Source organism: Aptenodytes patagonicus, chromosome 3 (assembly GCF_965638725.1).
Source record: "Aptenodytes patagonicus chromosome 3, bAptPat1.pri.cur, whole genome shotgun sequence".
NCBI classification, from domain to species: domain Eukaryota; kingdom Metazoa; phylum Chordata; class Aves; order Sphenisciformes; family Spheniscidae; genus Aptenodytes; species Aptenodytes patagonicus.
Window position 1 is genome coordinate 110,778,542 of NC_134951.1, and position 12,963 is coordinate 110,791,504.

Genomic DNA, 12,963 nt, shown 5'->3' on the forward strand with positions numbered 1-12,963 from the left:
TTGAAGAGCTGCAGGTGTGCAGAGAGCTTAAGAAAAAGTCAAATTTCTTTTTCTTTCTAAAGTTGCCTAGTTTTAGGGGGACACTAGTGGGTAATTATTCTTGGTACTGCCATTTTACCTAGGAGCATTACACTGGTATCACAGTCAAGTGGAAATCGCCCCTTTAAAGACAACGGGCATATTGTGTATGTAGAAGATGAAGGGACTGGCTTGTGTAGTGCTCAAGAGAACTTCCTTCCCGCTAACTGTGGACTCACATCCACATCTGCTGCTGGGCTGGAAGCAGCTGACTTGTCGACTTACCTGGCTGCAGAGGACTTTGTGGGTAGGCTGTTCAGATGACTGCTAGTACAGCCAACTTCCCATATAATAAGTGAGATCCTGTATTACACGAACATATCCTTGTCTATCATCAAACCACCTGGGACAGTACAGCCCCTATATGTTTGGAACCAGTCTAACAAGCCACGGTGGCAAATATGCCTCTTCTCTGCATTGCCCCAGGTACCTCTCCCACCGCCTACTTGAATCCTTGCTGGCTCAATTTCCTTCTGGCTTTGCTCCCTTCTGTCCCTCTCCTTTTCTGTTTGGCTCTGTTTCAACCCCCGTCCCACCGCAGAGACTCTAAGAAAGCTGTAGTAACTCTGACTGCACAGCGTGGCCACATAACATGCTTGTACACACTCGATCTTCTTGATCATTGTCCAAGCGGAGGCTATCGGCACGCTGCCAGCAGACCCTAGAGTGGTCTGTGAATGTCATCTATGGGATGCAGGAGGGATAACTAAGAAAAGCAAAGTGATTATATGACAAACTTCAACCCAGCTTAAACTTCTGCATCTACTGGAAAGTGGCTAGAGGAGTTCACAAACCAAAACTGGTTTTATGGGCCAGTGAAAACCACTGCTTTAAACTGACACTGGTTTCCTTTTACCATCACTCTTGAAAAATCAGAGAAGTCTGATCTGCGGCAGCTGAACAGATTTGAACCACTGTGTGGAGCCAAACAAACGCCTTTTGAGCAGCTCTACAGCTCCTGGATCTGTCATGTTAGGATGCAGCACGGCTCGTTGTTAGTTAAACTCTGAGGTGGTCAGGTGGTGAGGTGCTGTTGCCTCTTAGTCTCCTGGTTCAGTAGATGGCCTTCTTCCCTGCAAGATTATTCAGCAGTGCTTAATGAATCGAAACAGTCGAGCAAAACCATCCTCTGGTGTCATACTGTGTCCTGCTAGAGCTTCAGCACAGCTATACTGGAGACCTTGGCTAACGGTGTACCAGTAATAGAGTGCACACAGCATGTACCGGCTCTGTTCAGAGAGCACTTATGGCACGCAGCATTACTTGATCCACTTCCAGTTCTCCATGTGTGACTGATTTCCCACATGCCTCAATATTCAGCTAAAAATACCATTATTCTCTTCATTAAGGAGCCCCTCTGACCTGCAAGGAAGAACCGACACCTTCAAAGCAGAGTGAAGTTGGTCTGTGCCTGGACAGGTTTACGGACAACCTCACAGGCAGCATCAGGACTGCTCCCTTGGATGGCCATGACCTACGCAGATGTTGCTGGCTGGTATTGCTCATACCACTCTCATATCTAACTTCAAAAATATTTTGGGGGCCTCCTTTGCTATACTGTGAATTGAATGGGCAATGCTTACCTTGTTTTCCTATTCGATAGCAATGGTTTCCTACGTAACTGTAAGTAGGACCTGTGCTGAGTATAAGCAATTATAAGTGATTGAAGTCCAAAGCTATCAAGCAAATGGACAGTGTCTCCTGGGACATTGAGGCACCATATATCAGCAATGAAGAAAAACTTCTGATTTATAATTTTCAAGGAAAACTTCCCACCACATCTCAGCAAATGGTACAGCCGGGTATTTTATGGTTCTTTAGACATTTTTCAAACAATAATGTTAATTTTAGTTGGATAAGATGGCTCCAAACAAGTGTTTAGTGCATTCAGGGCTTGGGATATGACCCACAGAAGGAGGTGCCTCTCCTTCCGAGGCAGCCAGGCAGCACTAAGGGCTATCAGCCTCTACGCCGCTGCCCAGGGAATGCTGCCTGGCGCCCAGCACGTCCTGAGTCAGACCTAAAATATGAAACAAATAGTTCAACTTCTCCCTTGGAGGGCTGCCATACTATGCGGGTGCCAGCAGCAGCATTTCAGCCATCCTTGGCAGCAGCACACGGCCGAAACGGAGACACTCCTTTTCCCCCATGGCACGGCGGAGGTGCGCGTTTGGGGGGAACTTGCTGCGCGCGGTTTGGGCTACACAGGGGGGTGTGGATGGATTCATGCCAGCAGTGACAGCAACACATGCTTTGGTTACCACCAGCAAATCAAGCTGTAAATGATTTCTGTTGTGCGCAGCGTTCAAAATTGTAACAGGATGACAATACAGGGTACATATGTACCATATTAGTTTTTGAGCCACATTAGTTTTTTCCCTTCGACTTTCTTCTAAGCTTCCAGATTTGGACATGGATACTTCTGGGTTTTTACGCAGGAAATGCTGATTTTTTTAATTGATGAATACGTGTGGCAATACGGGAGCCAGGGCTGGCACAGGTGCGGAGCCGATGAGGCGCTGGCTGCGAGGGAGACGCGCTTCCCTTCGGGTCCACGGGGAACAGAGATGGAGATCGGGGGGGAAGTTTCTCCATCCGTGACCCGGAGGGGGTGCGGGTGACTCCCGGTGCAGAGGGACTCGAGCAAACCGGGGGATGCCGCGGGGCTGCGCGGCGCTGAGCACTGGCGGCACTTGTGACAGCCGCGGGGGGGGGGTGGGGTGTCGGGCCGTGCCGGGGCGGGGCCGCGGAGGCGGCGGGGAGACGATGGCGGGGATGGCGGCGGTGGTGGCGAAGGAGCGGGCGGCGGCGGCGGGCGCGGGGCGGCACGGCCACGCCGTCCCCTACCTGGGCCAGGAGTTCGGGGCGCTGCGGCAGGAGTGCCTGCAGGAGGGGCGGCTCTTCCAGGACCCCTCCTTCCCCGCCGGCCCCACCGCCCTCGGCTACCGAGAGCTGGGGCCCAGCTCCTACAAGACGCAGGGCGTCGTCTGGCGCAGACCCACGGTAGGGCGGCGGCGGCCGCGGTCCCGGGGTCCCGGCGGCGGTAGCATTCTTCCGCGGCACCACCGCGCCTTTTCATCCGACTTTTCTTTTCCCCCTCCCCTTAAATTGGATTTGATTTAGTTCTGCGGGGGCTGTGCGTGTGCTGTTTGCGCTCCCCCTTCTCCCTCCCGGCGCACCCGGGAGGCGCGTTTCTCCGGCCGCCGCCCGGCACCGGCGGCGGGTCGGGGCGCGGATGCTGAGCGCGGCGCGGGCGGCCCCGAGCGGCCCCTGGCTGAGACCTGCGGCCGCAGCCTCCCCGGGCAGCGCCCAGGCGGCCGCAGAATCCCGGTGCGCCCGTTTTGTGAGGCAGCGGCCTCTCAGAGGACCGGGGACGTCCCTTCTCCCGGGGTCCGGGCTGGCAGGGCGGCCGGGCTGGCAGGGTGACGTGCTCCATCTGGAAAACAAAACAACCAAAAAGCCGTTCATCTCTCCGGCCTGAACTCTCTGTGTGGATAAACCACTTGCTTTGGGTAGCGCTCGGGGCTGTCACTTTGGATAACTCTTTTCCTTAGCAGAGGGATGAGCTGACCACGATGCGGAGGTTTCCTTTACGAGCCCTCGCTCAGTCTGCGCCTCTGGCTACCGAAGCAGCCCTGTCTGGCCACGGGAGCCATCGGGTCAGAGGGACTCCGGGGTGCCTAGGCATTTCTGAAAGACCCTGACGTAGTCAGTGGTGGGGAGGTAATAGCTGAGCAGTGTGTGCACGTGTGTAAAAATGCAGTGGACCTCCTGGCACATACTGTGAAGCGAGATGGCTGCCCACAAGCTTTGGTCACTAGCCCCTTTTCTCACCGTGCTTAGTGTGTCTGGTGCCCGCACTCATTCCTGACCTGCTCCATCTCTGTGGTGTTGTCCCACTGTGGTCAATTGCTTGTTTAAATTTGCCGCGAGTGGGACCTTGTTCCCTCACTTACCTGTGGATATATGTAATGCAAGGCTTGTTTCCTTCCCAGGAGCTGTGTTCCAGCCCCCAGTTCATAGCCGGTGGAGCCACTCGCACAGACATCTGCCAAGGGGCCTTAGGTAAGGTGGAGGCAGAAAGCTGAATTTTCCATGCAGGTGCTGCCCCAGGAGACCACAGTCCCCTGCTGCACCATCTGGATTTATACTAGGCTGTAACTCACCCTGCAAGTGCATCCTCTTACATCCTACCACCTCTCTTCATATCAAATCAGATCTTTCTTGCCTTTCCTCGACAGCTGCAGGTAGGGACCATGTGTGTTTGGCCACTGAGCACAGCCTTGCTGTGTGCACTGAGCAGGGGTGACACAGACTGGTTTCCTGGTGGCTTTTCTGATCACTACCAGTTCCTTTCATGTCCGCATGTGTGTACCTGAGAGCGGCCTGACTAATTTCTGCCATTAGCAGTCTGCTTAGAAGAGCAGTTATGTGCGTAGCGGGGCATTTCTTTTCCCCAGTGGGACAGAGTGCTGCCGAGCAGGAGGGACCCCCTGAAACCTGGAAAAATGCAGTATGGAGGAAACAAATTACACAGAGGGATTCCCAGCTGCTCGCCAGCTCTCGAGGGAAAAACTGGGTTATTTCAGGAGGGATGGGCCAGCCTGTGAGCCCTCTGCTTTTGCCGTGGCTGCCACTCAGTTTGTGCAATGGCAGCCCCTGGGTCAGTCACTCTGGAGGAGCTCCGGGAGCTGCGGGGAAGCCCCGGGGGGCTGCGCCCCAGGGGACAGCGGGAAGTGAGTGGCTTAACCTGGCTGTGCATGCATAGCTGTCCTGGTCTCAAAGCCTCTCTCCTGCCTTGCCCACCAGAAGGGGTTTTAGGTGAGCGCCTCTGTGCCTCTCCTCCCAGAAGGCAGCATGGAGGCTGGCGAGTTGGACAGCTGCGGGGATGTGACAGTAAATGAGCTGAAGTGGAAGCAGTGAGGCTCCTATGTATTCCAAAATTGTAGGGAGAGTGTTTTAGATTAGACTGATAGCGTGGTTGAGAGAAAGCTCTTGGTGTAGGGAAACATGACTAATACATGCTGTGTGTTGTGCTTTTGCAGCGGGGTTGGCAAAGGAACGAAGTTCTGTTTGTTTGCTTTTCATCAGCATAATATTAGCCACGTTGCGGCTTCTTAGTTTCTAGTCCTGCTGCTGCTATTTTTGTTCAAAATATATATATATATGTCCAAAAATATAACTGGTAGGGAACCTTATTTCACATGTTTTGTTGTTATGTTTTCTTTCAGAAGTTATTCAGGTTGGTGCTTTGGCAACTAGATACAATTTGTATGAAAAGCCCTGACAATAAAAAATACTTAGACTGTGAATTTAGTTCTCCTCAGTATCATCTGTGGTGTGGATTAGGTTCCATTGTATGATCAGTGAAGTCCTTGGCATGTCACCAGCTTCCTTTGTGTGTTCTTTCTCTGCCCGATGTCATGTCTCCCACCACGACTACTTTGGCATAAAGCATGTCCCAGCTTAACACATGTGCCAGACATCTATACTCTTTTTTTTTTTTTTTTATTGTGAAACTTAACAGCTAAGGAGTCATTCAACTTGAAATTACAGTTTATTGTAATGCCATTTCAACAGCTGGCATTTTGCAGAGGTGCTCGTTTCTGAAGGCACTTAGTTGCTTTCTGCCTTCTGCAGGCTTCCAGCTTTTCTCTCCAGGTGTTGTGGCAGCAAGAGCACTGTAATGAAAGATTTGTAACTTCGTTTTCAAGTTGTGGAGCTGCTGTTCCTAATGCCAAACCTTGTTTTAAATGGATGAAAGCATTTGTCGCCTTAATGGTCTTTGGACTAGTCAGATGTTCTCATGAGGTTATAGTGTACCACCAAAGGATACGAACTGCCTCACAGCTGGTATTGTTTTACCTCTTGAAACAATATTTGAACAGGAGGTTGCTAGTGTTCTTGTTTATATTACTGTTTTCACCATGACTAAGTACTGCTATGACTTGCCCCACTATCTTAGGAATCTGGGCAGGACTTTGGTACTGTGTGACAGTTTAGTGGTTGACTAAAAATTAGATGCTATTGATCTTTTCTCTGTATAGCCATTGAGTTACTAAGGGCCTGTATAGAATCTCCGCTTTTTCACACAATGAGGCTAGCGGATGTGCTGTACAAATACATTTTTTTTTTTTTTGCCACTGCCTCATCTGACACCAGCATTTGTATCGATACATTTGCTTAAGCTTCCATTTACTTGAACTTTGTGTGCTGACACTGATGTCCCATCACATTTTAGGATGTCACAAAGATTGCACTGGAAGATGTCAGGTGCTCTTGGAAACCTGTACTTTTTATTATGTCGCTTTTTTCCATAGGAAGCTTTTGTAGTCTGTTTATCACCCAAAAGGCTTGATCACAAAGCAACAGACCCGTGCCCACGTGGAGTTTCCTCGCTATTGCTAAGCCATTCAGAACATCTTGGAGTACCACAGGGACCGATGAGGCATCCAAAGCCACGCGCCCATCACTGCTGCAACAGGCTTCTTGGCAGGGGATGTGTAACCGAACAGCTCGGCTAATGAGAAGCGGTTCAGATGTTCTTTTAGCGCAGGAGTCTATGATCTGTGGGCCAGATGCAGCCTATAATCTGTTTCATTGTTTTTGACCTGGACTGTACGACACTGCAATGCATAAAAGACATAGCTGATCATCAGTGCAAAAAAGGTGGTCCCTCACCAAGGCAGCAGTTTCATTAGGTTCTCCAGACACCAAAGTTCTGCCCCTTGGGCTTTGGATTATCCTTTATTCTGTTTTTGTTGCTTTTTAGAAGAAACTTTTAAAGGCGAATATTTGGAGTTAGTTTTGCAGCATCAGATCTGAAGTCAATCATGGTATTTGGCTAAGAACGGCAGCACACGGGATGTGGTGACTCATTACAGCGGAGGGGAGGAACCAAAGCCACTGCGGAGAGGAAGCTTATTCACCCTTAACCGCCTTCTTTGGAGGGAATGTCACCATGGTATCACAACACGGGGGCATACACAGTGCAGTCTCTCCTGTTTGCTGTTTAGACACAGGTGTCTCCTCCTTAAATAAAAATGTGTGGAAAAATAATGAAATGGGTAGGATGAATTTAGAAAATTAGATGCATGGTTTTCCCATGCTGGCAACCGCTGTACTGTAAGTGGGTGGCCACAGCCTCATGTTTCTAACCAGAAAACTTCCTGGAGTCTTATATAAATAAGTTCAGCCATTGATGTAGTTGTTAATCTATAGCTATGAGTGTTTTAAAAGAATGACGTGTCTGTGATTGGCTGAATGTACCTTTTTCCTTTGACCCCATACTCTTACATGGGCTGTGCAGTGACCGGAGGAGCTGCCTTTCGCTTATGCCCCTCCAGGTGCTTCATGGCAGATGCTTTGCTTGTCTTTGCTCTCCAGAATGGCCAATTTTAAGCCCTTATGGCTATTTATGCTTGCCTTGCAATTACATTTTTTGTAACATTCTTGTTTATAGTTGGAGATCAGGTAAATGGAGAGATGGATGTATAGAAATAAGAAGTAAAACATTGATAGCAGCAAAAAGGAAGCATGACAGGAAAAAATAGTACCTCTTGTTAATATAAATAAACTCACAGCCTGATAATATTCCCTTTTCTGATAACCTTGTTCTGCCTATTGTATTGTGCATTTACAAAAATTCTCCATGATTAACCTAGCCTTGCTAACACTCCTTTCAAATTCTTCATATAAGTAACCTGTTTGTTAGCCTCCTCTTCGACTTTCCTGATCTATCAAAGGAAAGTCACTGTCAAGAGCTTTACAAAAGTACCAGTTCTTATAGTTAAGACTATTTGGTAAAGACCCTGCTCAGGCTTGCTTAGCGCAGGCTTAAACTCCAAGTATTATCACAAGATCTGTTCCCATCCAGGCTTTGAATTACAAGGTCTACTTTTAGTGATGACTGTTCAGAAAGGGAGAGATGATATTCTGACTGTTGAGCACTTTTAAATGTGGAAACCAAAGGGTGGTGTGTCTCCCATATATGCTGCATCTGCCTTTTAACCTCAAGAAGACCTTGCCCAGAGTTGTCCAAGTTAAGATCTGTGTTCGTCTGACAAATTCTCCTTAGAAACCAGTATAAAGTTCAACAGAGGGGTTTTACAACGAAGTCTGCTGTTTCTTTCTCTTCATGTTTGCCTTGATGGTACAGCTAGAAAGTAAAGGAAGTTCTTTATAAACTCTGCTTATGGGCTTAGAGGTCCTCTGGGGGGAGTTTCTCCTCCTTGAACTTCAGTGCTTCTTGTCTACAGAGGAAACCTGACTCAAAGATGTATTATAGCAGTAAAGGGTGTATGCTCTTAATCTAGATGCCTGACCAGCTTCATGACCAAGGCTTCCTGAGCTACTGTGGTCATGTCGAGTTGTTCACTTATTCTTTCTGTGCTGCTCTCTGCCTGCCCAGCCCCTGCCTTGTTTATGGAATAGAAACGCTAATGTTTCTTTGGAAGAGCGGTGGGACAGCTGCTCTCTGATCCAGGCTTGCTACTACTTTAAATCAGCATAGTTTTTCTGAGGGTAGTAACACCGATGTCAAATGCTCTGGGGGTCTCTTGGAGCGGTCGAGTTTGCCTGGTCGAGTAAGGCCGTGCGACGTGAACTCTGGTTTATGCTGCAGGTTGAGCAATTGAGAGGAAAAACACCTCCACGGCTGACTGTGAACAAGGGGCATAGGACATGCCTCCAGCTGTTTCCACCCACCCGGCAGAGCGTGCACAAAGTGCCTTCAGCTCTGCCTGCATCTTTGTTATAGAGGCCAGGAGCTGCATGGTTTTACCCAGCTGTGCCTTAGGACTAGCACAGCGGTGCTGAGCAGGCTGAGTTGCTCTCTTTCTGGGTTTATCTGATTTGGTCTGAATAAGAGCATGTATCTGCCTAACCACGTGAAGGCATCCTAGTAGTCTAGGTAAGCATACCTGTGCTGGCTTTACTCTAGCTAGTGTAGGTCTAAGATGCCAGAGACTCACTTCGCCTCTGAGTTGTGCATGTCTGTCTGTAAAAGCCTTGCAGAGCCTGGGATGCGTGCCGGGGTTGTTCTGCTGCAGGTTGTCAGTTATTTGGCCTCTGTGCTGAGATCAGGCCAGTTAACCTATCAATTCTGTATATTTGTAACTTGTTTCATGCCTGTTCCTAGTGTCCGGGATGCTTTGAGATTGCCTGTTTGTTAGAAGTTAAAAGTCTTACTAAGGCTTGCTAACTTTTCCCAGATGAGAATGATTGTTCCTGCTGGAGGGATAGTGGCACAGCAGGGAGAATGGAGATCCCCACTCTTTTCCTCCTTTTAGGATTTTGTTGATCTTAAAAACACTTATGAGCCAGTGGCTTGTGGGTGCTAGAAGAAGAATATTTGTGGGGGAGACCAAGGGTCATATGCCCATGTGCAGTGCTGGGGTGTTGATGGAGAGTGCTCAGCTCTCCTGTGGTGTGTGCTGGTCCAGTGCACATGTATATTTACATCCATCCCCTTCTCCCACAATGTCTCTGACACTTGATATTTCTACTGCCAAATACATAATAACCCACTGCTCTCTTGACACAGAAGAGCCCTGTCACAAGCTGTAACCTCCTTTAACTCAGTAAGACAACAGAAAGACTTTTTTGTCTGGGTTAATGAATTAACTTGCTGTGTGTTGAGTGCCAGTGGGAGAAAAACAAGTTAAGGAGGAAGGAGTGGAGACAATAAGATACTAATTCAGCCTCACTCCACAAGAGCTCTAGTCAAAGTGCTAGGGCTGTTCTCTAGAAGGGACTTGTCCCTTGGACTTGAAGAACCCCAACTCTTGTTCAGAAACTACCTGTTTTTGGAGACTTAATAAAAACAGGGATCCTCAGTACAGAAGGGATCTCTGGGCAGTCTTTCCCAAGCGCTTACCATGTTGCCAGGTTTGTCTGAAGACTCCTTTGGTCAAAAAAAAACCCAAAAAAACCCCCCACAAAAATACCGTTGCGTGGGCAGGCTGTGTATGGGAGAGCACAGATCGAAGCTGAGCTGAAGTTGAAGTCCTGTTGGAGGGTTTGGAGTCCTGTTTGAGTCCCGAAGGGTTTGTTTGCGGAGCCCTATAGTGTCCTCCTCTGTAAGGAGAATTGCTGTGAAGGGTCACTGCTAAAGCCCTCACATGGCTGGAGGCCAGAAGATCATACTGTTAATTGTAGATTAGCCCATCAAAAAATGTCTCTTAGTATCTTCTGATCCCAATCTCTTTCCCAGCAAGCACATTTGCTGTGCTTGGCGGTGCCTGTGAATGTACCACGGCACCAGAGGGTGCACAGCTCCCAGGGAAGAGGGTCTCAATGCTATGAAGGAGGATGTAAGAAGAGTCACCATTTTGCGGGGTGAGATGGATGTGCTGTCGCAGAGGAGGGAGGGGAACATCCTCGTTGCTTCATAATCTGTCACAGGAGAATGACAAGGTGACTTTCCTGTTTGAAAAATTTCTCTGACACGACAATTTCTCCATTGCAGTACAAGCAGCCGGAGGCAGGGCTGAAGGGAAAGTTTTATGTTCGGTTCTTCCCATCTAGATTATGAAATAGTAAAGGCATCTCAGGTTTGGAAGTTATTCTGGAATACAACATCTTCCACCTTTCATGAGATGTGAAAAGGGCCACGGGACAAATGTCATTCATAGAGCTGCTATGGGGGATCAGCTGTGAAAAGTGATGGGCAGCCTCGAGGGAGCTGCAGGTTGCCTGTGTTCCTCCTTGTGCTGAGTGGTGCTGGGCTTGAGCTTGAGGGTGACCAAGAGCTGCTTCTCCCTGAGGCTTTCTCCCAGCTGCCCATTTGAACCCCAGCTTCTTGCCTGTGAGCTTTTGACCCTTTTCCTATAGGAGAGAGCTGGCTGTATAGAGACCGCTGCTTTGCTGGCCTCTGACTTGCTAGCAGCTGTGGCTGGTTCATGTTTCTTGAACCTGATACCCTACACACGCTGCAGGACCATTCTGTGGGACCTGATGTGTAATACTGACTTTCCTGTGTTCACAGAGCAAGGCAACAGCAGATCTGGTAATGGTAACAAGGAGTTTTGTGTTGGGTTGTGGGAGTCAGGGGATCAACTGGGTCTTAAAAATCTCTAATCACCTTGCTAATGGGCTGCAGAACACCCATGGCTGAGCAGCAAGGTAACCACTCTGTTAAAGTAACACTGGTTTCTGAAAATAATTCCAAAAAATAGAGATAATGTTTATATAGTTGTGGTCTCCTCCTCCCTCTGCTTGGTAGGAGATGATGTGGAAAAATACTATCCAGACAGCTTGGACCCTGGACTCTGGAGTGCAGGCTCGGTGTATGTTGGCTCCATCCCAGGAAGAGTGAAGAGGTGTGTGGGACTCGGGAACAGTGCCTGCCTTCAGACCTTTCCTGACTCTCTGGTGACTAGTGCCAGAGACGAGGCGTGGGACTAAACAGAGAGGCCTCTAGCAAGAGCCTCCAGAGATGTATAAGGATAAGGTGAAAGGAGCTCCTATTTTGTAGGAGGCTGGCAAGAGACCTTAAAGGGAGCTCGTCCATGGGGTAGACCTCTGGATGGCAAGTCAACAGGCATTTATTAAACATGGAGGAGGGAAAGGAAAACAGCCTATGCTTGAGAAAACACTGGCCTTTTGAAGACAAACTGCATCCCTGAGTACCTGCATGTGTCCACAGGCCTTTTCCCCATGCTGTTTCCTAACCTGTTGTCCTGGTTTCGGCTGGGATAGAGTTCATTTTCTTCCTAGTAGCTGGTACAGCGCTGTGTTTTGGATTTAGGATGAGAATAATGTTGATAAGACACTGATGTTTTAGATGTTGCTGAGCAGTGCTTCCACTAAGTCAAGGACTTTTCAGCTTCTCGTACTGCCCTGCCAGCAAGGAGGCTGGAGGTGCACAAGAAGCTAGGAGGGGACACAGCCAGGACAGCTGACCCAAACTGGCCAAACGGCTATTCCATACCATATGATGACATGCTGAACAAAAAAAATGGGGGGAGTTGGCCAGGGAGGCACGGCCACTGTTCAGGAACTGGCTGGGCATCAGTCAGTGGGTGGTGAGCGATTGCATTGTGTATCACTTGTTTTGTGTATTCTTTTATTGTTATTTTCCCTTCCTTTTCTGTCCTATTAAATTGTCTGTATCCCAACCCACGAGTTTTACCTTTTTTCCGATTCTCTCTCCCATCCCACTGGGGGGAGTGAGCAAACAACTGTGTGGTGTTTAGCTGCCTGCCGGGTTAAACCACAACACCTGTAGACACTCAATTGCCTATTAAGTTTTCTTTCAAATAGTCCCAGCATGGGTGATAACTGTGCTGGTAGATCATAAAAAGCCTGCTTTTACATTTTTTTATTACTTCGGTCTTGAGGAAACGCAACACTTGCCTGGAAATGACGTGTATTTGTATACATGCATTTGATCTGCCTTAGAGGTAGAGTGATGGGAGGGACTATCTCATCGCAGCTGAGGTGATTATTGGTTATAATGCATAATGCCTATGCAGTACAAAAACTAAAGAACAAAGTTTCAATAATGAACTTTTTTTTTTAACAGGGGACTGTTGGCTCTTGGCCGCTATTGCCTCTCTCACCCTGAATGAAGAAATTCTGGCACGTGTCGTTCCTAAAGACCAGAGCTTCCAGGATAAATATGCAGGAATTTTCCACTTCCAGGTAGGTGGAAAACAGTCTTCCCCCCAGTGCTGTTGGCCAGGAGCCAGTGTGGCTGGCCACGTCTACATGTGTGGTGTTTCCTGGAACACTTTGAGGGATGTCAAAGAGCCAGGCAGAAAAATAGAGACATCCAAGAAGGGTGATGGTGGTGGAAGGAAGACGACCGCTAACCGAAGAGCTGGAAGCAGGAGCTGTCTTTGTGGTCCTTCCTCCATCAGCAGATCCAGCTGAGGACGTGCA

At 48.6% G+C, this 12,963-nt stretch overlaps 1 protein-coding gene across 1 annotated transcript in view; it reads left to right on the plus strand.

Moving 5' to 3' along the window:
• The first annotated feature begins 2,844 nt into the window (after window positions 1-2,844).
• Window positions 2,845-12,963, plus strand: part of LOC143158557 (calpain-2 catalytic subunit) — a 29,778-nt gene continuing 19,659 nt past the window's right edge. The window contains exons 1-3 of the mRNA XM_076334637.1: window positions 2,845-3,081; window positions 4,074-4,143; window positions 12,605-12,723. Coding sequence (XP_076190752.1) covers window positions 2,845-3,081; window positions 4,074-4,143; window positions 12,605-12,723 — 426 coding nt within the window. The remainder of the gene's footprint in view (window positions 3,082-4,073; window positions 4,144-12,604; window positions 12,724-12,963) is intronic.